Source organism: Apteryx rowi, unplaced genomic scaffold, assembly GCF_003343035.1.
Source record: "Apteryx rowi isolate R43461 unplaced genomic scaffold, aptRow1 scaffold_277, whole genome shotgun sequence".
Taxonomy (NCBI): domain Eukaryota; kingdom Metazoa; phylum Chordata; class Aves; order Apterygiformes; family Apterygidae; genus Apteryx; species Apteryx rowi.
The window spans coordinates 74,028-100,931 of NW_020449163.1; the positions used below are offsets into that span (position 1 = coordinate 74,028).

Sequence of the window (26,904 nt, forward strand, 5' to 3'; positions counted from 1 at the left end):
TTTTTCCCAGTGAGATTTGGTAACATCTTAAGAACATACATTTCCAGTGTGAGAATAGTAAAAGGAAAGAAGAGTGAGGGGGAGTCTGTGTCTGGCAGTTTTTATGATCTCTATGCAAAATGGCATTTAGCTTTTGGGCAACCTGAAGTACAGTATCAGGAGATCACACCAAGAGATATATCTTGGCAAATCAGTTCAAGCCTGGTAAAATAAATAGTAAATCTCTGCCTGTCAGTATGAGAAAGGATGCAAAGGCTGAAGCATTCCTTCTAGGATTTTCCTGTTTATGTCTTGTCATATGATCTTTAGCTGAATTTTAGTGCTCAAAAGATTGAAGCACTAGCATTGAAGTAGTGTTTGATGCAGAGAAACTGCAGTGTATGACTTCCCCCACACCTCGCACAGCGCCTGTTTTCATGTGTTATTCACACATGTATTCTGACCTTTAGGTTCAAAGCTCCTAGAAGTAAACATCTCTTTCTTGCCTTCTCCCACCATTCCTGCCTCCCTCTTCTCTCTACATCTGCATCCTCTGCTGTGCTTCCAGCTCATGCTGGAAGTCATGGCAGTGATGGGGGAGGAGAGGGACCTGGTTACTTTATGGCATTYCTAATCACCAAGAATTGTCCTGCAGAAATGCTTATATTGGCAAACACAACAAAAATACAACCATCTATTTTCTTTGTGTATTTATTTCACTGAGGGGAAAAGTTATACAAGAAAAACAGCCTTTTCTACTTGTTTAAGCTGCCCGCTATGTGGGAAAGGCTTTTACCAGTCAATATTTTTAGTAGGGGCTAGACTATTTTTCAAGGATATTTTCTGCTGTTGACAGTGGGTTGTTAGTAATGAGTCTCCTCTCCTGCCAGTGATCAGTCCACTTGAGTTTTTTTTTATTATTATTATTATTATTATTAATCCTGTTGCAGTTGTTTTCAGCAGAGTAGCGGTCAGAAATCACATGTGTTTACACCTCAGTCATACATCCTGTGTTCTGCAGGCATCTTTGCCTTGTCTCCAGTGGCGCTAAATCATTTTTGACACTCCTGGGAGGATGGGTAGTATAACCTTACCACTGACAAACACTAAAAGCAGTGGCCTTGAGTACTTAGAAGTATAACAAACTCATATATAATAACTTCCGTATTTGTTAATGAGTAAGTTTGTTGTTGGGACTAATCACTATGAAAATTTTTAAAAATTATGATCCACACAAATGCCACTTTTTTCTGTAACTCCCATATTTACCTTCTGAATAGTTTCTATCTGGACACCAGAAAAGAGGAGGGATGAAGAATAGTGGTAAGAAAGTATCCGCCAGGATTTTATTTTTTCAGTCCTCCTCCAAATTATGTTTCAGGCTCAGCACTGGAAAGCGGGTTTGTGTTTTGCTTCCCCTTTCCCTCCTGCAAGTGCAGAAAGCTGGGGCTTCACTGGAGGGGCACTCGCTCTCCAGCTCTCCTCCTAGGATGTTTATAAGGGGCTTTTGCCAGGTATGAAAGGACCTTTAGGAGAGGTGACAACTTCTTTAGGTCCTGCTAATGTCAGACATCACTACAGAGGTGACAGGGAGTGGATGCTTGCGCAGTAGGTTTCTGTAGCACCCCGTTATGAATGGATGTCTTAATCAGGATTGCCTCTCAGTTTTAGCATTTTTATTGCCGCCTTCTCCTCCCCCCTACACCCCTTGATAAGGAAATTAAATGTAACTCTTCAAGAAAAAAGCACTGGGTTGTGCTACTTCAAAACAATATCCCTGTTCACTCTATGCTAGCCATAAAAGCCTCTCAGAGCAAACATCTCCTTGTCCCATCATGACAACAGCATTTATTTTTAAAAGAAGTTCATGTTTGCTCTTGCAAAAGTTAGTTTTCTTATCCCTACCTTGTCACTTCAAGACAGTAGAGCATTTTGTAGTTCTGACATATTTAAAAGGAGAATTTGGTGGGGGGGGGGGAGAGATTTCAAGAACCTGTTGACATTAAAGCTCTCGTTGCACTCATAGGTTCATAAATGTTTCATCTCTTAGAGTAATTAGGTGTCCCAGATCACCAGACCTGCTCCGTTGCTGAGAGTCAAGATCAAATGATTACGCAGGAAACCTGGTGTGGTCTGTATAAGCCTGCTGCCGTCTGCAGCTGGCTATTTCTGGCTCACTGCTACGTATGCCCTGTTTGCTGTTTTTCTTTCATTTCCAATACTCACTTTAAAGTATCTTTGCTGGACTCTGAAAGTTGTCAAAGGACGGCAGCAGTAAATGGAATGAGGAATTGGGACCCGCGTCCCTTCCCAAATAGGCTCCCTGAAACCAGGGATAAGTTCCCAAATTCGCCCTCGTCAGCCAGCTGCTCCCTTGTAGAAAGTATTGTCAGCCCGCAACCACTTGCCTCTCTTCACAGTCAAAACCCCATGTAGTATTTTAAGTGCCTGTTAATGGACATCACGACGTACCTGGCATCTTTGAATCAAAAAATATTTCCTACCTGCCCCCTTTCCGACAGGTCTCTGGATGGGTTTGCTGGATTTTGAGTTCAACATCAGTTGCCAACAGCGAATTTTGTCACCTGTTGTTAAACTGATATGTCCGTTTGGTCTTGTTAACGATCATATTCCCCTCTCAAAACAAGGTATTGACATATAACAAATAAGGACCTGAGTCAGTGAAGCAGTACTCTAGGAACGTCATGTGTTTATTGTCTCAGATTAATTCTGAAATACCACTTCTTTCCAAGGTGCTGTTTAAGTTGCTGGAAATGTGGAAAGCCATTTCTATAAGTTTACTATGGTTTTTGTCTAGGAAGCATGAGAACAAGCTAGTGTTCTCTAAAATAGGTGAATTTCATTTACTCCTAACTTCTTCTGATTGTCTGGTGACTGTGAAAGATTTTATGGCAAGTTAAGCTGGTAAAAGAAAGGAAACCAATTAGGCAGATACAGTTTACGTTCTATGTAAAACAGATGCTTAATAAAATTAAGAGTACAATTGAGGCACTCTTCTCTGCTACCTAAATTGTCATTAATATATTCCTATGTGGAGTGAATAGTACATTTGGCTGTTCTCGTTCTAAACCTAGTGGAAAGAATAAAAAGGAATGATTAGCAGTGGCTTTGCAGAGCGCATTTTTACAAAAGCTCACCTAGGCTAACTATCCAGCCTTTTTTTCCTCCCCCTCCCTACAGGGCTTGCTCTCAGAAATCCTCCGAAAGGAAGAGGATCCCAAGACTGCCTCGCAGTCCTTACTGGTAAACCTTCGGGCTATGCAGAACTTCTTGCAGCTGCCAGAAGCCGAACGAGATCGAATTTACCAGGATGAAAGGGAAAGGAGCTTGAACGCAGCCTCTGCCATGGGCCCAGCACCTCTCATAAGCACACCGCCTAGCCGTCCTCCACAAGTAAACCGCTCTCTATGTCTTTTAGATGTGCTCGTTCTGCTTTCTCAGTGTCCTGCTGGGTGGTACCTTTTTTAAAAAAAAAAAAAAAGAAAAGAAAAAAGCTTACTAATGCTACTACATTTTTTTAATGCTAGTTGAATCATTATTTTCAGCACATATCACAAATTAAATTTAGGAAATGCCTTGGATGATAGTAGTAGCTTATTACTATATATTCTCTAGTTTTAAGATAAATTCTATACATTATGGTGCATACACAGTCTGAGCTTGATTTGGTCCTGGAACATCCTGGCTTTTAGCTCCCTTTTTTCTTATAATTCTTAGGTGTTGTTTTTATGTTACAATTTTAAATAGGGAATTTAAAGGATTTGGATAACTGAACTGAGTGGGAATGAAAGTAGAAGTATCACTTAGTACATCACATTGCCTTTAAAATTATCTTCCAGAAAACAAACAGGTAAAACTAAAGGGATAGAGGAGAGAACACTCCCTCCCAAAATGTTGGGCTTTCCTTCACTAAGTCAAGCCATTGACAACTTGCAACGCTCTTCTAATTTATGCCTGTATGTCCAAATGGCATCCATTCAGTGACTCTGCTGGAGTATAACAGTCTTGCTGTATCCATCACTCTGGAAGACTGGGATATGTTCATTAAATCTTAATTCAGCCCTCATTCAAATGAAGCTCCTATTGATTTCCGTAAAATCTAGTGGGTCTATTTGTTTAATGCTCCAAAAATGAGAAAGTTTGACAGACTGAGATCCAGAAACTCAATGTTGTAGTCCTTGTATCTGTCAAGGAAACRCTAAAATTTATGCCAGTTCAGGGTGCATGAAAAATACGAGTGTTAGTCATAGGAACACATAGGATTTCCACAAAGAAGAAATGCTGTTGTGAATGAAACACTACAAAAAACGGTATACCTTTCCTGAAATAACCTGCATTGCTGTGGCTCGAGGTTGTAGCTTTGCAAGGACAAAACAAACTGATACACAGATGTGTGGGAAGCATGCTGTATACCCAATCCAGATTAACTATGCAAAAAAAGAAAAGAAAAAAGCAAGGCTTTGGGATTGTGGGAATTTTGTGATGATATAAGTACAGAGCAGTCTTTGACTAGCCAGGCTCAAGCATGTGCCTATGACTATATTCTGTACTCATTCTGAATGCTATAAATTCCCACAGATAATTTTTCTAAATTTTCTGCAGCTAATGGATGCTAAAGACCACACTAAGAGTAATAAATAACAAAAATGTAGGAAAAGGGAGGACAGAAGATCACTTCTGACCTACTCTAGTACTTTTCATGAGAAGAGGAAAATTTTTTACAGAAGGAACAGACTGTGCTAATTGTCTAGTTTTGTTATCATTAACTGAGTTTAGTCTGGGAAATCCACTATAGATAGTATTCAAGATAAAGGATGAGAGTCTATTTACATAGTACTGCTTTAGTGAGAAATAGTTAAATACAGATAACTCTCTTTAAAATAACATACGAGTTTGGTTTAATGTCTGTCTGTGCTCCCACAGTCCAGGTAATTCAGAGCAAAGGCTAACCCTTAGTTCTTAACTTATCTCTCTCTGCCAGGGTAATGTCTCACTCTGTCTCAAGTGGTCTTGGGCAATTTCACAGCTAAAGAACAAAGTTAATTACAGGACCTTCCAGAAGAATGTCGAGTCGGGGTAGTCCTTGAATTGGTTTCAGTTCACACCTTAAACTGTATAAATCCCTTGCAGCCAGAAAGGAAGTGAAACTTAGTTTTTTACTGACAAATACATACTGTAGTCCAGATTTGGGGAAGGGTAAGATCTCTCTGCCGCGTTCTTGTATATATTTACCTTTTGATTTTTTAGGGGGAATCAGGAGTACAGTTAACCTAATAACATAAAAAGAGACAGTTCAAAGTGGAAAAAGCATACAATTTTGTTTTGATTGTTTTTAACAGGAAAACAGATTAAAACTGAAACCTTATAGACTAATACATGAGCTGTATAGAACAAAATGATTTTTCTAGTTGTTATATTGTTCTCTGTCATGCTACAAAACATATGTACTTTACCTAGTGGATGGATTTGTGCAGACCAGGRTGTAGAAACCTCTGAGTTGGGATCCTGCGTGACCTTTTCACGTGTTGCCAGAATCATCCACCTATAAGCACATGTAGCACTTACCACCTGCTACTAAGTGTTCTGAGTCCTAATTTTCAAAATGAAAATATCCATGTTAGTAACATAAGTACAATACTTAACGCTAGAAATAATAATTAAATTATTCTAGTAATTGCCCTAGCAAATACAATTTTACAAATCATAGCAGAAATAATTTATAGTCATACTACTGCAAAATTATTAACTCTGATACCCCTCCCCCCCCAAAAAATGTGCACATTTTATTGAATGCTAAGGAACTATACTAAGGAAATAAAACTATTAGCATCCTTACAACTATAGAATTTATTCTAAGAAATTATTTAAAGTTCACTATACAGGAATACAGCATAATGTTTTTCTAGCTTAGCTGTGAGCTTTTTGGATAACTATTGAAAGACAAAACAGACCATTTATCCTGACAACAGAATTTATGCAAGAGCCAACATATTTAATATTAAATCTTTAGACCAGTGTAACATTTGAAACAATTAAACTATGAAACCTTGAAAAATGGGAGCTAATATGCCACACATGAAGGTTTATTTTGCAATTGCAAGTTATCAGTTTCGGAAGGATGTGAAAATAAACATCCTGAAAAGGATCTATTTTGCATTTTTGTGTTGCCAACTGGTGGCCAGACAGTAGAGCAGACTTAACCATTTAGCAGCTGGGCTTGTTCTGTGTGAATTATGCATACTTAAATGCAAAAACAGAAAGCGTGACCTTGGAGGTCTGATAGGATAGTAGGAACTTACCAAGCCTAAACCCTGGTGCCTGAGTTAGAAGGAACTGTGTTGAATTTATCTCATTTTTACAGCATTCTTACTAGTTCCTACTTGAGCTAATGTGTCTGGACTGTTTCCAGTTCTTTTTTGAAATCCTTTAAGAAGCCCTTTGTCCCCCATACTTCTCCCGTTCTCCCTAACTTAAACAAAAAAGCAATCTTTCTTTTCTTTTTTTTTTTAATTGAAATCATTAGTCTCTAATGCCTGAGCTATCAGGATATGTGTATGGCTCCCAAGAAGGTCAAGCTGTAGAAATCTTCTGCTATCTTCCATGCTGGCGATCTGACCGCAAGGAGACAGCAGCACAAGAATTTTCCCTTAATGTTGTTCATTTTGCCACTTTCCTGTGATAGAAGTTCTATGTTAAACTTTTTCCTGGGGTAGTGGAATTTGTAAATATTAGCAACTCCAGCAGCTAGGTACTGCATGGAGACACAGTTCAACTCCTCCAACCTAGAAGGAAGAAAAAAAATTCTTTTCTTGTTCTATTTCTCTTATTCCTGTTTTTTTTTATTATTATTTTTTTTATTCAACACCTTTAGCTTACCACAAAAGTCCTTCCTGGGTATTCCTAAGTCAAGCTCAAGGGACAAGACTAGTGTATGTCTTATGGGAATGAGAGAGGGTGGGGATACTTTAGGGACCATTTAGTGTCGAGCCATGTTCAGGGCTTGCGTGGTGCCCACCAGGGATGGACTCACCATCCGATCAGGGCCTGTTGAATGTCTTGGGGGAAAGAGGGGTCCCTCTGTAGGAGATCTGGAGGGGAGAACGGGGCAGGCAAGCGAGTTACAGATTTTCTTTTTCAGAATGTTTGGGTTAAAGCTTGTTAGCCTTTCTGCAGTTATGAGTGGTTCCTTTTCAGAAGAGAAAATAATCTCCATTTTGGCAGAGCTGGAGAAGAATTCCCTCCCCCACCTCTACTCCCCAAAGAAAATTCCTGCTAACTCTTTGGGGTCATTATCATCCTATGTAAAAACAGAGTACATATAAGTCAAGGGCAGAATATAATCTTAACAAGACAGTGTTTTAAGAAGTATCCACAAATCTTGCCTGAGTCATTTTTCTGCATACTCAGTTTAAGAAAACCTTCATTTTCAAGAATATAATCCTGGCCTGCCTCTGGCTGCAGATAAAATACAGTTCATTCATGCTAAAGCAGTTTCAGCTTGGGTCCCAGAAATATAATGTCACTCTTGAAAGACTGGTCTTGAGGAGGACACTGTCTTGCTAGTTGTTAAGACGTGAATCTCCAATTCAGGGAACTGTATAACTCCAGCTCCCACTAAACTTCACTGTGGAGTCCTGGAGTTCAAACATATGCACAAGTCATACTTAGCCACCATCAAAATTTGTATTTCTAAATCTCTCAACAATTTGAGATTTAGGTTGATAGTCTTTGTGCCAAATTACGTTTTAATGAAACTCAAAATGAACAAAATATTAAATGCAACCCTCTCCCCCTGCAAAAACCACCATGGAGAAGAGTTAATGGAACTACTGACACTTAACTATAACTGCACTTCCAGGCGCCACTGTAATAATGGAGTAGTAAACCTTGTCCTGATAAAAGCTGTTCTGAAAGCAACAGCATTTATTGTAACTCCTGTGCTATTTGCAGAGCAGAACTGAAAAGTAGTTTGTTTTGCCTGGAATGAACTACTTTATGAATTTTAATGTACGATGTAATATTAAAAGCTAAACCAGGATTAAAGAAGATTTTTGTTCCCAAGCTAAAACAGTACTTAGGAGAATGTGTTATAAGAGATTTTTTTTGTTTCAGTTTCGATGAGGAAAAAGTGAGCTTCCATAATTGTGAAAACTTGTTCAGATTGGTTCAACAACAACCTGTCCTTTGTTGAGGAAAACTGAATGAATCCAGAAGTTCTCACTACTGTGATCAATCTTATTTGATAGTAAAATATGGATCTGGGCAGGCCAGGAAGGAATGGGTGTGTTAGGTTTTTTTTCCAAGTATTTTTAAATGACTAAATTGGTTGTGATAGGAGGAGGGCCAAACAAGTTTCTAATTCTCAGTGTGATAAGTTTGTAAAGTACTGCTCCCTTATTCAGTTTAATATTAGCAAGATTTGGTTACTTTCACAATTTAGCTGATCTATAGTTTCTTTTTGAAACAGAAAATGTAGGTATAAGTGTGGGTGGGGTGAGAGGTTGTGTTTAAGTGCGGATGGGATGAGAGATTATGTTTTGTTGTGTTTTTCTTTCCAAAATGAATCCCTTTTCCACCTCCTCCCAAGTCCCTAAGCTGCATTGGGGGGGGGGGGGGTTGTTTTGTTTTTGCAGGCTTTTTTTGAGGAGGAGGGTGTTTTTTCAACCCAGATTCAAACAGCCTGTATCTTGAACCCAATTCTAAGTTCAGCACAACAGAATAGATGCTTGCTATGTACAAATTATGAAACAGTCTTTTGTACAGATATTCTCCAAGAGGTTAATTAGCATTATTACATGGTATTCATCAGACCAGAGCAGACCAATGGTCCATCTAGTCCAGCCACAGTCTATACCTGATCTTTAGAAAGAAATTGTTAAGAGGCTGGGGAAGAATTTTTATGCTTGGCCTACTATGTAAATTGGAGAGGGAGAGGGAGTGGCCGTGAACAACAACTCTTGATAGTCCCCAAGCCAATCATTTTATAACTTCAAGAATTTCACTCTCCTGAAGCTCTTTGGGCTAGTTTGGTATTTTGATGCAGTTATTAGTGTCTTTTGTTGTTCAGTTCCCTATTCAATATCAACAGAAGGCAATAGGAGCCTTTCTTTTAACTTAGTGACACAGCAGATACTGCAAAGTTGAGCTTTGTGTTTTACCTGCAGAAAGATAGATGAGATTTGCGTACCAGAATGGGGATTTTCAGTAGTCCCCCTGAGTTAAGTGCATATCTGTATTAAATTGTGCATTGACAAGTGTGGACAAAGATGTACAATTTAAATTATGTAGCCAACACTGTGTGCAAGACTTGTGTTTTGATGACCTGGGTGTTCACTCCACAATTCAGTTAAGTAGTCTGTGAAGTATTGCTACAACACAGAGCTGTTTTTTTGAAGCTGGGTAGCAATCAAAAAGGCAGCATGCTTATGGAAGAAGAGACATTTTGATCAGGATCACAAGACCAAAGCATTTCTTTCCCAAAAGATACTATGGAATTGCATGTTCTAGCAGAGTACCTTCATCCTCTTTTCTGCTCCTAAGGACCTTCAAAGATTGACTACAAGTACTTCTTTTGGAAGGACTGAATTAACTCTGACAGAGTTTAAACCTGTGGTCCAAGAGGACGCATTGACCACAAAGCCATCACTTTTTAATTTTCTAATTTAGCTTAGCCTAGTTTTTTCACACAAGCAGTGAAAGCTGTCTCCAGTAGTATGTTACAGTATACTGGAGTATATAAACATTGCCATTGGTTGTCAGTTTTCTTCCAGTGGGTCCTTTTCATTTAAAGGTTATAAAATTGCCACTTATTTGTAATTTGCAAATGGTTGTGCTGTTTGGTATTCAGGAGATGCACCTGCTCTTGCTGCCCAAGGCTAATTTGCTCAAAACAAGCTATGTATTTCCCCCCCCTGCATTTCCCACCTGAAGAATGGAGGTTCATGGTGCTGCTCCTCATGCTGCCCACTGGCAGGCATCTCAAATGTTTCCATTGGTCTAGGCTTCGCCATTACCTACTGTAGTATCCTATGTAAAATGTCCGACTGTACAAAGGCCTCACTCTTCAGGTCATTGCCACAAGCTACAAATTGTTTTTGAATGAAGACAAATCACATGATACACTGCATATAACATCCTGGCATTTTTCTCCATTTCTTGTGTCATTTAGTAGTCCTTTTTTTGGACACTAGAAAGTCCTAACACCTACCAGTAGGAGGCAGGTGGGAGCATGTACATATGCTTTATTCTTGCAGAGGTTTTTCCATTTGCAGCTGATGGGCTTGTATCAGCATTGCTCCTGTAACACCTGATAGACAAATTGGGCTCAGCAAAAGTGGCATGCACTCACAGATTCTGGACTAGATTATTTTATCTTAAAGGTACTATGGAGGGTACTTACCATGAATTGAGTATGACATTTCGAGGAAAAAATGGGCTGATGGTTTGCCTATGTCTCTCACCCAAACCCTTTGACTCTCACACATGAGATCCCGTGACATATGAAAGCTCATGCAGAGTGAGATTAAAAGATGAATTATCATGTTGTCATCGTTTCCCTTTGAACCCTGAGGGGTTTCAAAGCACAGGAAGGTGCTGACTTGCATTGGATTAAACTGATAGTGAAACTGTGGTTTTGGACACATCCCTGAGAGTAGGCTGAATCACCCTCTGGAAGTGCCTATCTCTGTCCATTAATTTTAGAGGTAGCCTGAATAACTTAGACTACACATCTAACTTCTAAATGGCTAAATTAATTCAGCTCTCAACAATTTCAGTATGAATCAGTAGGTTTGAAACAAAATCAAAAAGCTGGATTTTGCATCATCACCTTGTGGATTCCTGTCAGAAATCCAGTCTTCCCCTTCATCTCTAGGTCCACTGCTGTCAGGCAAGAATTGCCTGCCTAGCTGCTAAAGAAAAATGATATCCTTAACTATGGAGAATATTGTAGGGATATTTGGGGAAAATTCTCAGAGTACCTGCTGATTTTTTGTCCCTCTCAAATGGTGCTGCAGAAACTGCATGATAACCTTGGTAAGATGCTTCTTGGTGTTGAAACATCGCTTCCATCAGCTTCCAGAAGCTTTCCGATGAAGGAAAGGTGATATTCTCCTGTGCATCATGTCACCACTGATCTATTTTTCTGGTTTTCCTCAGCACTGCAGGTGCAGCAAAAATAAAAGTAGTGGTGGAGTAATCATTTTGTCATGTTTTCATGTTTTGTTTTGTTTTGTTTTTAACCAGGACTGCAAGAAGAATAAATATGAAAAAAATAGATTTGATGTATGTAAGCAAAATGCAAGACTTAATAGTTTTAAGAAAGCCCTATCTTGTTTTTGTGAATGAGTATATTTAAATATGCATTAGTCTAAATTGTTGCTTTTTTAAGTAGCTTAAAAACTGAACTGATAACCCAATAGTTAAAGAGAAGGTTAAACCCAAAGCGACAACTTTTCTACACTGTCATGCATTTGAGTGCACTGGGCATAAGGCATGAATCAAGATGTACCTGTGCTTTTATTTCATTTGAGATTATTTTATGCTGTAGTTACAATTCTTACTTAATTTGTGTGGGCAGAGGAATCATGTAAGGTTCACAAGTCTCCACAAGGCTGTTTGACAGGTTTCCACCTAACTTGTTTTATGACATTGAAATTCACAGTGGTCAGCTAACAATGACTCATATTTCAGCTGCATTCACCTGTTACAATATGCTGAATTTTCTTGTTTCCCATTTGTCTGAACTGTGGATAACTTATAATGTTAAATTTCTGAAATGCTGAAAGAATATCTGAAGAGGTTTGAATAAAAGGGATAAAATGGAAAGGGTGACTACTGGGGGGAGGGAAAGAGAGAAAAATAACTTTTTCATAATAAAAAATGTCTCATAAAATATATTTTCTAGGTCAAAACAGCTACTATTGCTACAGAGAGGAATGGAAAAACAGAAAATAATTCCATGAACATTAATGCTTCCATTTATGATGAGATTCAGCAGGAAATGAAGAGAGCTAAAGTGTCTCAAGCACTGTTTGCAAAGGTTGCAGCAACCAAAAGCCAGGTAAAGTTTCCCAGGCGCGGCAGCTTCATTGTCACGCATGCTTTCTTTCCCATCTGTTTTTGATCTACTTCTGTGTGAACTGTAATGACTGGCTGGGTTAGCACGACAGCACAGGACCACAACTTAGAGCTCCTTGTTGAGTCCAAAGATAACGTATGGTTGCCATTCACTGGACCGAGTTGAGAAGTAGCTTCCTGAGATATGGTCTTCCCTCTTCCCCATCAGAGAGATATGTTCGTTGTATGCTTGCAGGTCTTGCGCAGCTCAGAAAGCATCAGTTTCATAAATTCATAGTTGGCATGAATAAGGAAAAAGCTGTGTGTGAGCTGTATATATTGCCGCAGAATTAATCTCGAGGCTGTGGTGTTTTGCAATTGCATGCACCTATAACCAGGAATGCTGGGGAGTTGGTTTTTGTGAAAACAGTTAGTTAGAAATGAAGCTTGGTGAAACGGGCCCACTCTTGAGGATTTGTACTGGTGGTGGGGCAGATATCTGAGTCAAGAAAACAAATTACAGTCATCTAAGTGAAACCTGAGAAAATGTGTATGATCTTGAGGGACTACAATGACTGCGTGGTTACCTGTGCATGTGCACACATATACATTGCATATTCAGTTTTAAGCCTTTGTCATGTGATACCCTACTCTGTTTTATTCAAATGACATATTTCTGTCAAGTTTTGTGGCTGGAGAGGGAGATCAACAAGCAAGGTATTCTCTTGTTGGGCATGATTATCCTAAGTTACATGTCTTCTAAGAAAGTTTGGCAGAGTGTGTAAAACCATGACCTGAGTGAGAATGTACTCAAGCAAGTAAAGGAAAAACATATCGGAAAAATGGGAAAGACTAGACCCATGGTTATATCAAAACTTGAAAGAAATGTTAAAGGCACCAATGACTACAGTGTTAAATTTTCATGTTAGATTAAATGTTACGTCCACTCACTCATTTTTTCCTTTACTTTTCTAAAACCGCTTCATAGCAAAATATAGCATCTTCCAGTGAAAGCTGATAATGATCAGTTAGCCTAATGTTTCTTGGGCCTTCAGTATTTCTGGGCCTTTTTCTTTTTACTATTATTTCACTTTTGACTTCTATGGTGTTCATATTTTGGAGTTTACTCCATTTCATTGTACAGAAAGGATGTTGTCTCTTAAGTTATATGCTGTAAGGAACATTTAAAGGGATATTTTGGAAATGTTATATCAAAATGATTAAACTCAAGCTGTGGACTGTAAAAATTATAGCTTTATAGGCCACATGCCTGCCTACCCTTCAATCATTGTCAAAGTGATAATTTCTACAATAATATGTTTCTTTTATTGTGGGATTCTAAACACCAAGTGCTGTTTAAACATTAAACTGAATTGTTTATGTTAGTGCTGTATGCAGTGTGTCATACATCAGGCCACTATAATCTCCCGTGGAATGTAAAAATTCTGTCATGAATCATGGCTTGTATATCGGAAATTACTGTAATTTTGATTGGAAATTACAGGGCTCTTGAAATGTTTCTAATTATGATAGAATGTTACAGCATCTTCCAACCTGTGTGCTCCTCAGATGTCTTTATTTACATGTCAAGATTAGGAGTTAGAGAATTGTCTGTTTTCTACACCTTCCCCTTTTCTTTGTGATTCTCGGCAGAGTTAAGGTATGAATCTGAACTATCAGCCCATACGATTTTGATCTGATTTTTTTTGTGTGATAATGTATTTATTGAAGTATACAGTCTTAAAATTTTTAGGCAGGACAGCTCTTCCAATGCAGATTTTAAAAGGTACAGGTAATCAACGCAAGGCACGAATTCTTCTGGAGGATGAAGTGCCTTTTTCTTTTTTTTGTATGAGTATTGGTATAAAATTCAGAATCTTGTACAAACTATGTTATGAGTATACAAAACAAACAAAAAAACCCACCCAGTTCTCTTCATGTTCATTGTGGAGATTAAGCCCTTATCTTCAGATGTTACTTTTCTCCTGGATTTAAGCAATGTAATGTTAATTTATGTATTAAGCAAGTTTTCAAGACTGACACCTTCCCAAGGATAGAGTAACAGTCTGTAGTTAGCCGTAGTAGAAATCTGCTTCACAGAAATAACCCCAGAGGTAAACTGAATGTGTTTGGTTTTCTCTAACCATTTGACTGCTAATCAGCCAGTCAGTAATTTTTTTAAATTTGTAGCAAGCCACGTATGCTACAGGCAATAGCTGTCAGGTAAAAAATTCTACATTGGAGCTTGCCTACAGTGCAAAGGAGAACTATTCCTTAGGGAAAAGATCTTTCTCACACCCCAAAAAATAGACTTGTCTTAAAGGTTCTTTAAGAGGCTCTTAAATGGTTCATGAAGAGGTTCATTGCCTTTTCTATTTGGGAATATTGGTTTCCCACTCAGAAATGGAAATTCTGAGATTATCACCTCCAGTTAAAATGAAAAGTCTGGAGGACACATAGTAGAAAATGACATGTCAGTTAAAATCTTTGTTTTTTAAACCTGACAAAAATTGAACATTCCTGTCCTTTTGTTTTGTATATAAAAATTCGATTAACTGCTGAATGTAAACTATTGAAGTTACAGTACAGAACAGTATGTGATCCAAAGGAGGTCCTCCAGTGCACAAAGGTAGTTATTTGCTGGAGAGCTTTTTTTTAGAGAAACTGATTTGTGTCAACATTAGATTGGGCTTCTAAGTAGCCAGCATCTGCAAGGTGGCTGGGCTAGCCTGAGCCAAGGCACTGCAGATAACATTCTTCTGACTAGAGCACTTTGAGCAGAATAGCTATTAAATGATGCACTACAGAAGTTTCTATCTAGGTAATGTGGAGGTAAAAATTGAGCATCTTCCCTTGCGTTGCCTTAGTGCCTTTGATAAAAGTTACCTGGTTCAAAGAGGACCATGTATGGGCCTGCTACTTGACAAACCAGATGATAGAGGCTTGATTCAGCAGAGGTTTTAGCGTAAGGTAAGGCAAGGAAGGATGACGAAAGCAGGAAGAGATTTCAGTGATATTAGTAAGATCATGCCCTGGCTTAGGTGAGTGATAATTTACATACGAGCAGTTTCACAGCACGCCGTGGTGGTGGTTTCCTCAAAAACTGCATGGTGGCTTTCCCAAAGGAAAGGGTGCGTCTGGTGCATAGACTTGAATGATTTTAGGAATTTAGCTAGACAAATCCTTCCAATAGAAAATTCTTTTGCTTTATAGAAATGTATGCATTCTATCTATTTTAAGGATTTCTATATATTTAATGATTTTAAGGATCCTTAAGGATTGTAAGGATCAATATATTATCCATCAAATGTCTGTTAAATCAAAATATGAATTTTATCAGTTACTATGTTTATACATAGGATCTAAGGAAGATGATATAATTCAAATTGCTTGAATGCATAATTTCTTTTCTGGGTTTTAGAACCGTAATTGGCAAAAACACCTAATGTCAATATTTAAAATCTTGCATTTTTTATTGAGTTTGGTCTGCCTAATAGGCCTACTTTTATTTTATTAGGCTATTTTGGAAAGAGGGCTTTAGAAAACAGCATGCAGATGAAAGATACCACGTGATGAGTGTCTGCTCCCAGGTTTTTTAGATTTTGGTGGGAGTAGGGCAGTATTTACAATATTGTTTGCTAAAATTTAATCAGCGCACCTGAGTAAGTCAAAACTAAAAGAACCCCCACATATGTAAATTTGTGTGGTATGCATTACTTTTACGATTTAATCATATTGGGATTTTATTAAATTTGTAACCTGACAGTCTGATTCAAATAATTGTGAAAGCACATTCCTAATTTTGTTATTTCAAATAAAAAAAAGTTGATTTGTGTAATGATCATTAAGGCATCATGGTTCAGTAACTGTGCATTGGTTACAATGTTTTCATGTGGGAACCAGGGATGAATTTTTTTCTTGATGGTGACAGATGCTGAAATCTAATTTTATTCCCTAAAAACAAACAAACAAACAAAAAATCCCAAACCGAAGAGCCCTGAGAGATAAGGCAAGTAGAGACTTGTTGTGCTCCTGTATGTTTGCTATATTTTGAGAAGTTATGTTTATATTAATGGATTATCCTGAAAAGCTGTGGCCTGTACATGCTAGTATGAAGTAGGGAAGAAAGAAAAATTTTGCTGAAAATCAGCGTATGATTCTAAATCTTTCTTAAATTTAGGAAATTACAGTTTGCAAATACTAAAATAATATCAACTTTTGTACCTCTGAGAGTCCTATTTAAGGCTGTTAGCCTGCATACCTAAATACAATTACTTTATAATAGAATAAGTAGGTCAAATTGATACTCTTCTGCGGTTTCAATCCCGCAGACTGCTGTATATGTCCAGATAGATGTCAAATGCCCTCCCTTCTCACAGAATAAAAATGCCTATTTCTTGAAGACAGAGGAAGCGGAAGACACTTGGCTCTCACAGACGCATGCTTTGATTTTAACTTCAGAATGAAAGTAAGCGAGTACTACCCATACTTCCAGAAACCTCATATAATTAAAGAGAATTTTGACCCATTATTTCTGAACTGTGGCACTAGATTGCCTAATTTCCTGTCCTTCTGTCTTTGTCATTCACTTTGGTTAGGCGGTTAATCCCCTTTGAAATTAATAGGCATGCACGCAAAGCACAGAGGTAAAATCAGTGGTTAAGAGCATACTATAAATTCTATTCTAAGCCGTTACATGAGTATTTTGTGCAGTGGCCTCTTATTAGAAGTGTCCAACTTTTCGCCATTGATTGATCTGGAAACTCAATCTGGAGTTTCCTCTTTTTAAACTCTGCATGTGAAGGAGCACTGGGTAAGTATGAGAAAGTGCATCTAACGTTTGTGAAGCAGATTGGAAGGAGTTAAATGGGAAGGGAATGCTAAACACTGGCACTAAAATTGCTTTTGGCATGCAAATACCATGCTTTTCCTGACATAAATATTTTCAGAATAGGCCATTAGAGTTCAGGTATATAAAACCCTGCTTTTACTGGAAATTTTAATGTTGTAGTAAACCCAGAGATTTATGGTGAAAAATTGATGTCTGTTATCTCACTTTTATCTTTTTAACCAGCCAGTTTTATAAATGCTATATCTTTGATCTGGCTTTTTCCATCTAGAGACTAAGCTATATACTCTAATAGGAAAGTCATTTTTAAACAGCTTCCCACATTGAACAAGCACGGTATTGTGGATCTGGCAAGAAGATGTAACATGCCATTACCACAGATGTATAATGATCTATTCAAGTATTTTCCAGTGGGGGGAGAGAAAGCTTTTTATCACCAAGAGTAACCCTCTAGTAACAATATGGCTTTACAGGGGGGTGGGAGGGGTCTTGACATTTATTTTTTTCCTGACCGCATGGTGCTTTGCTCTGTGCCTCGTGCACTGCCCTGGCCCATCCGTGGGCCGTGAGCCTGGGGGCAAGGAGGGGGCTTGGTCTTGTGTCGGCCACCCCACGTCTGTGAGGAATATTTTCCTTTCTTTGTCTCCCTCAGAGCAGCTGAGTCACTTCCTGTTTTTAAATCTTGGCTTAAAAACCTTTTTTTCTCCCCAGCTTACAATGGATTCTCTGTGAAGTGTGCAGGGATCCTGCATGGAAAGATAGTAGGTAAAAATAAAGCGTACTTTTAGATCTTTCATTGTTTTGAGGTTCCTCTTAGAAACCTCCTCACCCTGGTGGGAAGCTCTATGCAGTAGTTAGAAAATGTTAGCAGCAGAAGTACACCAGACAACAGCCTCCTTTTTTTTCCTCTCTCTTCTCCCCCCCCCCCCTTCACTACCCTGCTGCGATTACTCTGGCAGTTGAAGACGTGCCATGAGCAGCAGGAGTCAGGACAGGATCGGGTGTCAGCGGGAACGAGAGAGGAAGAGTGTGAACCGAGAAGGAAAGATGGGCTTCTGCGCGCACTCAGGAATTGCCCCATAAAGCTGTGTGTCATTCAGTGAAACTGTGAAACTTGGCAGATAAAGCTGATTTGTTTCTTTCACAAAATCTCGTGTTGCAGAGTCATAGTGTTCTACCCATCTCGGCGCTGGGGGAAGGAGGTTTGCACTTTCCTGTTGTAGAAACAAAAGCGAGTGCTCCGGGTCCTTCCTCTGCTCCATGTCTTCTTTCTTTTATCTGTCTTCTCAGAAATGACGGTTAAAACCTTAGGAAATTTCCTTAGGAAAAAAAATTTTTTAAATTCTTTCTCAAAAAAGTGATAGAAAAATTGACTTTGGTTAATTCACTTATCGTTTAATCTGGGTGGAACTGGACAGGGGTTGGTGTCGATCCTGAGCATATCCCATATTATTAGGGTGACCTTGGTTAAGTGGGTTGTCATCACTGAGTCTTGGTTCCCACTCGTAAAATGTAGATAGCAACTTCTTGAATCAAAAGAGATGCACAGAAGAGAAACTGCCTTAAAATCTCTGAGGTCATTCATATATCAATGTGCACTTTCCCACAAAAATTTGTAGAAGTGGGGGGAAAATAGACCCTGATATAATTGAAGCCAAAGAAAAAAGTACAGAATGGAAAATGCTTAACTTATGAGAGGATAATATTGACCACTTCAGACAGCTCCTTGGGGCCAGTCAGCCCTTTCAACAAGTAAGGCAAAGACTGCATGTGTTGACACACAGATGAAAAAGTGTGCTTCCTGAATATGCTTTACACATGGGGTCAAATCAGCTCAGACCAAAGGTTCCCATTGAGGGTGGATGACAGCACAAATATTTTAAATGCTCTTATATGATCCACCTACAGCCAGTTTAATGAACGGACAGCAGTTTCAGGAGATGCTGTGTATGTGAACCTAAGGACAGGTTCCCTGGAGGAATGCACCGCGCACCTGCTGTACGTTATTCAGGAGTTAATGTTTAATGCTTTCGTGGCCTCATCCGGCGACATGTCCTTAGGAGCTGGCAGAAGCAAGGACTGCTGAGCACTTGGCAGGATGTAGCCCTGTTGCAGGTTGCAGGTGGTCAGAAAGAGCAGGCACCGTTCCTGGTTTTGGCTGATGGAAGGCACAGAAATGTGTGGGAGAATCTAGGAAAAGTACAAGTTTAAGTCATTACATGTATAAAGAAAAAAGGGAGCCAAGTAGAGAAGGCTCTTTATAAAATATAAAATCATGTTAAAGAACGAAGACGGCACAACATAAGGAATGTTTGGTACATGTTATTGAAACTGAAAAATCAGAGTATGGAATGAATTATAATTTAGCACAATCCATAATTTTACAGTTTTTTTTTTTAATTATTTATCTTGAGTTATTAGATTTGGTTAAAGATAAAACTCATCGACAGTATCTTGAACATCTCTACATGTCTTAATGACAAATGAAAAAAGTCCTTTTTATTATAACCTCACAATTTTTTAAATTTTCATTTGCATTGTTTCCATATAATTCCCTTATTTTACAGCGTATTTCAGATAGGCATTGTGTACATGCGATTCCATAACCCATCAGGCTTCAGTGTTGCCTCAGTACCTCTGATTCAGTAAATCAGATCATAGGCAGCATGCTGTCATATAATAAGGTGTCTGATCCTTATTACCAGTTTGTTGATGCACAGACTCCTTCAAATTGACCATTGCAACACATGGTTTCCCCTGAAACTAGCTGTGATAATTAGCGTGGCTCTAATGAGACAGAATGTCACTGATCTTGTGCTGAACTGTCGAGTATCGACGCTACGGATGGGAACTGTCAAAGCTTGCCATCTGTGACAGAGCTTGGCATATTCCATTTGCAAGGTAGAGCATGCTCAATAGACTGTTTTTAAACAAATGGTCCATTTCTTGATTAGGACTCGGTGTTCTGTTACCGTGGAAGACTATGTTATAGTTAAACTTTTTCCTTTTTTTTTTCCTTTTTTTCCCCCCTTTTTCTGCTGGGTTAGCTTGTTAGGAAATGAAGATGTTACTAATTCTCAAACCTGTGTATTTTCTTTTTAATAATGGCCTTTTAGCTTTTGGTGGGGAGGGGGGAAGTTAATCATGTATTCTTCTGCCTTCCCCCAGTTATTTAACTGTAGTAATTTTAAAGCTAACACGGCTTTTTTCTGATTTTTAAGCAGCGAAGGATGTGGGTAGGGTGGTTTTKAAGGCTAGAGGAACAAAAATACAAAAGCGTTAGATCGTCTGAAGCAGGAGCATGTGCAACTTGGATGAAGGAACTGAAACGGTCAGGAGAGTAGGGCGTCTAGGCTCCGGAGAGCAGTCCTACAAAATGCTGTACAAAAAGTCCAGCACTGCTTGTCATTCCAAAATATGCTTTGTTGCTTTTTATTTCCTCCTTCTCTGGCAGACCACACAGGGCTTGTTCTGAAGAACATTTTCACTAATCTGATCAGGCAGCCAAATACGCCGGGAAAACTGCTTTAATGATCCCACTAATTACCTCAAGTCAATATGAACTGTATTATTAGACTGAGGGAAAATATTCCATTAGGTCTCCCCCTTGGGAGTTTCTCCGCTTTGTGATGTCACCGAAGCCTTCGCCCTCTCGCTTGTAATTAATTTTATTTACACACGCAGGCACGCACAAGGTCACACCTGCACAACCGGAGCTGGCCAGGGAGCTAGTGGCACTCAGGCTTAATCAGATCTGTCATAATTACCATTCTGCATGTTTCTGACACACGCTGTGAAATATTTCAATTTAACTGCCGCTACCAGCACAACCAGATGTAGTGTGAGTGTGGCTGCATTGGAAATATTATTCCTCAGGATAAACTCTCTCCTCCTCCTTTTTCCTCCCACCCCCTCTCCCTTTTACAGCTAATGTGGCACAGAAGCTGATGTATCCTGTAAATCTTGAATGCAGCGCTAGATTGATAACAGCAGATTAGACAGTTTAACCACAAACAGCTTGTTCATTTTTCACAAATGAAAACCACATGTGGTGTAACTAAAATTTCAGGCTCCTTTCCCCCCCCCCCTTTGGTTGTTGTTTCCTTTTGTGTGTGTGTGTGTGTGTGCACGCGTGCTTCTGTGAGTGTGCTAAGGTCTGCCTTTCCCTGTAAAGGAGTGAAATAAAAGTGTGAACGTATAGGGAAAAAGAGACATTGCTTTCGTCGGAGATTATTTCTCCATGACCTTTAATAGAAGCCTTCCCTGCTTTGGCAAAGAAATCAGGTATCACATGGGGGGGGGGGTTGTCTCTCACTCGGAGACTTTTTAATCTCTGTTTTTTATGCCCACTTATTAAAGAAGTCATCCGACTGTGCTGTTTTTCAAAATAACATGCCAGCAAGCACCTCACTTTAGGAAGTACTTCTAACCAAAAATGTAATTTTCACTGCTACCTGAATTTAGCAGAAATAAAATTTTCCACCAAAGGTTTTCATTATGAATTTTGCCTCCTTGCTAACTCTTCCCTCTACCTTCTCCTTTGGGGAAAAGATTCTTTAAAAAAAAGAATCCTCAAAGTATCTAGAATTTTGGCAAATGGGAAATTGATTTTTTTTAATGAAAACATTCTGATATTTCTTCTCATATGAAAATGGAGTGTGATTAGTTTTTAGGAAACTAAATGTTGTCTGGAAATTCTTTTTTTTTTTTTTTTCACAAATCCAATTTTTCCAGTTAAGTTATTCAGCTTGCCCTAATGAAACAGATTTGAATACTTGGTAAGGTTTTTTAAAACCATTATTGTTGACTAATTTTCCTACACTTAAAAAAAAATAATGTGATTTTGATAGAACGTTTAAATTATAAGTTTCAAAAACAATTTTTACAGCAAGGAAAAAATGTAAATGTGTAGACTGCAAATGAGTAGACTGCTCAGAAGATGTTGCAGGTATTGTCAGGTGAAGTGAGTGGTGCAACACATTTGATAGAAATTCATCAAATCTAATCTGTAATAAGGTCTTGAAGGGACGTTAAAAAGAGTGGCACCAGTAAGAGATTGGTTGTTTTATCCATTGCCAGTGATGTGTGATACAGTGGTAAAACTGAAAGCGCAGGAGTCATGCAACTAAGATTCAGTGTTTGAAGTCAGTCAAGAGAAGGCAAGCAGGATAACTTCTGAAAGCCGCGGGAGGCACGATCGTAGCACCAAACCTGGCTCCGTAGGTGACACCCCAGCCTGGTGCAGAGGCAGTTAAAAACCCATGCTGGTACCACTTGGCCCACGGTTGCTGGCTGCAAAATGGGTGCCTGCGTGCTGAGGTCAAGTAGCTGCTAACAATGTTGCTGTGAAGTGGGCGCAGGTTTGCTGACACYGGCACCTCCAGCAGACCCCAGCGAACAGGAGACACACAGACAGGGGCCACGCAAGCCTTGAAGGTGGTGCTCTGGCTGCAGATGTTTCAGAAATAAGTCTGGAGCAAGGCAAAGAGCAGGGCAGGATGGATTCCCATAAGAATAGGTAATAGGAGAAATGAGCTGTTAGGATTCTTGCATGAGTCCAAAATCCAGCTGTTAGGATTCTTGCACGGGTCCAAAATCCAGCTCCCATCTTTTTGGTAAAATTATTTAAAAGATATAATGCAGTCTGGAAGCACTAGATGACACACAAAAAAAAAAGGTGCGACACTCTCTCCCACCTCTCCTTTGAATCTTTCATTTTTAGTTTTTCTTTCTTCGGGAGAGGTGTCTCAGTTGCTGCACTGCAGCTGCGTGAATCAGCCCTTCCTCAGGCAGCACCTGCTGCCTGCCTGATGAGAGGTGCTGCCTCCGGCAGCAGGGGTTTCCTTCATCTCTCCTCCTCCTCTCTGTATCCTCACCTTCTGTTTTGCTTTCCTCTCGTCACCTTCGTTAATTCCTCTAGTTCTCCCTCTCCTCTTAGCCCTTCTTTGACTTTTTCCCCCCGTTCCTCTCCTGACTGCATGCTCACTATCCGCACGCTTCCTGGCTGCCTCTTTCTCTTCTCCTGCCATTGCCGGCTCCGTGCCGGAGCTGCGCATTGGCCATCGCACCCTGGGTGCAACTCCAAGCGAACAGCAGAGAAAGCAAAAGATAGCTAAATATATGACTACGCAGGAAATGGCAGGGTAAATTTCTCCGTGAAAAACTGAGACCTATGAAATACATTACTGCAAAGAATAAAGACATTTTATGAAAGCACAAATATAGTCTGAGAAGCAATTTGTTAAAGAAGTGACCAGGTTCAGGTGAAGGGTCATTGGGCCGAGGAAGGAATAGAAATAATAGATAAGTGTGCTTTCTCCCTTGCTGTTACACTGGATAATTCAAAACATGTAACGCCTGGAGAGAATGTTACAGGATTGCTAGGCGGTGGTGTGAAAGGAAGCAATGTTACCTTGCAGTTATTTTTTAATTTCACTGCGCCTATTAATTTCTCATTGTGTCCATTTTTGCTTTTCTCAAATTTAACCTTTAAGTCAGACTTCAGATTTTTGATTATGAATTATCCCAAATTGTTGTATATAATGAATAGACTACTGCAAGAGCACGGCCAGCTAAGTGGAGAAAAATTCCAGTTTGCAAATATTTATCTAACTCCAAATCTGCCAAATTTTATCTGAATGCACATTGTTATGCAGCAGTTGTCTTGTTTTTCTTCCTGTGTCATGTTCCCTTACGTTAGATTACTTCAGGATGGCATTTGAGAAGCAAATGAAGATAGTTTTCAGGATCTTGGATGCTGGGGCTGAACCATCCTTAGTAAAATTCCCTGATGGTTTGGGCCTCAATTCAGCAAGATTTACATATATATCAGTTAAATCTGTGGGATTGTTTATGTAACGAGTTAGCTGCATGCTAGGGTATTTTGCTGAACTGGGGTTTTAGTATCTCTAGTATTTGTAACATACAGGAAAAAGCTCTACCAGTAGAGGAACTTTCTGTTGTTTATATAAAAACAGTTATTGAAAGATATATGAAGGGCTTAAACAAGATTCTTCTTCTGTTTGCTTTGGGGTAGGCAGATTGCCTCACCTCTAAGCTATTCTTTCCCTATTCTATTTGCTATTCTTATTTAGCATGAGGAGTGAGTCTAACTAAAGGGATGAATTTTGGGGGCTCGGGGATGGAGGGAGTGGGGCAGGAAAAACCTCACCGGCTCCAGCCCCACCTGATATAAAGGCCAGCTGCTGAAACCTCGGTGAAATAGCGCTGGGTATAGCTTGATTGGCAGTTTTCTTAGCCGGAGAAGAAAAGTCTAATGCTGAGCATGGCTCTCCCTAGGAGTTTTTTGTCCCTTCTGGTTTTGAGGCTGTTCTTGTCCCCAGCACAACAGCAAAGTCCCCGAAAGCACTCTGCACCGATTCCCACCCTCCACCAGCTGGGAGGGAGAAACCTTGTCTCTCTCTTTTCCCTTTTGACCCAGCTTTCCTACGCTTTTAATTCTACGCCCCAGCAACCATGCGACAAGTAGGGGTACTATAGCTTTCTCCAGGCTTCGCTGCCTTCATTTTTCCGTGGGTGGGATGTATGCTTCTGACTGCTTCCTTCTCACTTGCTGGGAGCTTTCTGTCTTTGACAGGTGTGGATTTTAAAGTGTTTTTTGTTTTGTTTTTTTAAGTGTTAGAGCATTATTAATTTACTGACTGTGTCTGTGGGTAGCAAAATCTAAAGGAAAATTAGGGAAAAGTTTATTTTCAATTTCTTTAAAACTGCCCTCACCTTTGGCATTATCATGGCATTAAGTGTTCTTTTTTATGAAACTGAGAACTACAGAATCTAACTGAATTACAAAGATAAATGTTAAAAGCAGTTTGCTTTTTATCAGAATATTTAAATGTCTAATTCAAATATGTATGAAAAAATTTAGTTAGGCCATAAAATGCGAACGGATGTCTGAGAATGTATTTCGGCAGTGTATTTTTGTACTGATGTTGCTTGCTGGAACATTTTCTCAACAGAACTGAATTTACAATTAAGTCCGAATAGCCACGAGTTTGTGATTCTTCCATGTGTGTTAGATCTTCCTATGATCCAAAATGAATCCTGAAAAGGAAAAGCATATGACAAGAAGCCATGGATTTAAAATACTCCCTCTGGGAAATTACAATCTTTAAAATAAATAAATAATTAATTAAATCCAACAATATGATATACACATGTATAAGTAATTGTGGAAGTGACACTTTGGGCCTATGGCCTTTCTACTAGAGGTCTTTGCCCCAAAGCAAATGTTAAATCTCTGTAAGTAACATAATAATAAACATTTGCTGTTCACATGTAAATTGATTGTAGTAAAAAAGATGTTAAAAACTGCCAGGCTCTTTCTGTTAAAGACACTTCTCTAATTAAACTGTTAGATATAGCTGCCATACAAAAATTGATTGCACATTTAAGAATAAATAAATATGAGACTGTTAAGGGTTTTGGCTGAATTTAGGGTTGTATTTACTTTTAAGTGAAGCATTGGTATTACAGTGAAATCACTACTTCTCTTTACTTAAATAAAAGATAAAGGGCTATATATTTCCAGTTACCCTCTTTGAAACCCACTGACCCATTTTATATGCCTATACTATAAAAAGAAATATACCAGACTAAGACTGATTTATTTAATAATTAGCAGTTGTTTTTTCTTGTTTTGATTTTTTTAAGTCCATTTTTGTGATGTGTATCTTGTGGTTACAATACCAATTGAAATGTGTGTGTGAAAAAGGAGGGATGTGGAGGAGAGGAAGGCAGAACAAAACTTCACCCACTATTTTTTACATCCATTACTTTTTCCCTTTTTTTTACATATGAATGTAGTTGCATTTTAATAAGATTTTCAAAGGAATGCATATTATGTTTTTGATTAGGTCTTGCCTATCATTGCTAGGCAATTGAAGGCAATACTGTAAAAAAGATAAATTTGAACAAGGGAAAGGAAAGGTGGAGGAGGCTGAGAGCTGAGAAACTAAGTTTGGGAAAAATCCTTTATTAGATTATTCAATATACTCTGATAATTCAGTATACTCTGTACGGAACTTAAAAGTAATGGTATTTTGCATTTTTAGTCAGTTTTAGAATTAGGGGTTAGGAGTGTTCTACTTTTTTCTTTCCATGAGCTGAAAGCGTGTCTCAAGTGTTGGTATTCAGGGAATGTATACCCCCATTTTGATACAGTTTCAGACCCTAATCCAGCAGGCTTTTTAATAGTACTGGGTTTTAGTCACTAATCTGTGGCTCCAAGTAGAGAGAGGTCTAATATGATAGACCAGACTGCAAGAACAGGGGAACAGGGCAACAGCTGTCTAGGTCTTTTTGTTTCTGTGCTTGTTTGCTGCTCGTCATTGAATTTTACAGGTTTCTTTAGAAAGCTCACATTTTCCATTTATTTGCTTGGATGTGTACAAAAATAGAAATATGTATTTAATTTGTAAGTGCTGCAACTATGGAGGAGAAAAGGCAGAGGGAAGAAGAGACATTAGGAATCTTTCTCCTAGAATGCCACAAAAAATTTCAGTGAAATATTATCAGTACCGCTACTAGCTCTTTGGGCATCTTTTTTACAACCCAGGGAAGAGGATGAGGCCAGAAAGATGTTGCAGCTGAATAGCAGGTTGAATAAAAAATGTTAGGAGATGTCATGATCTGTTTCAGCATTCTTCAAAGGAAGGTTTTGCTGCTAGTGAAGTTTACCTTTCTTCTGAAAAGCCCTATGAGGTTGTGGGGTTTTTAGTTTGTTTTACTAAATCTCATTTGTTATGATGGCAGATACAGATTTACTCAAAATTCACCTCTGGGCTTCCCCCTTCAATGATCTAGTAATGAAAGACAGTAAAACAGATAAACCAGAGATATCTGGAGATAAAGGACAGCTTCAAGTTTCAAACTTTCTCTGATTTAGTAGAATGCTCAAAGGCAAAGCCTAAATCTTAAGACTGATTAGTGTAAATAAAGTAATGAAACAACTGCCTTTCTGGGGACATTTATTATCACTT

General features: G+C 38.9%; 1 protein-coding gene across 4 annotated transcripts in view; it reads left to right on the forward strand.

The window, feature by feature from the left end:
- Nucleotides 1-26,904, forward strand: part of SATB1 (SATB homeobox 1) — a 75,966-nt gene that overhangs the window by 37,032 nt on the left and 12,030 nt on the right. For all 4 annotated transcript variants that reach the window (XR_003253972.1, XM_026068608.1, XM_026068610.1 and 1 more), the window contains 2 exons: nucleotides 3,181-3,393; nucleotides 11,906-12,061. Coding sequence is in view for 3 of the 4 variants with exons in the window: in XM_026068608.1 (XP_025924393.1) it covers nucleotides 3,181-3,393; nucleotides 11,906-12,061 (369 nt within the window). In the remaining variant the exon portion in view is untranslated. The remainder of the gene's footprint in view (nucleotides 1-3,180; nucleotides 3,394-11,905; nucleotides 12,062-26,904) is intronic.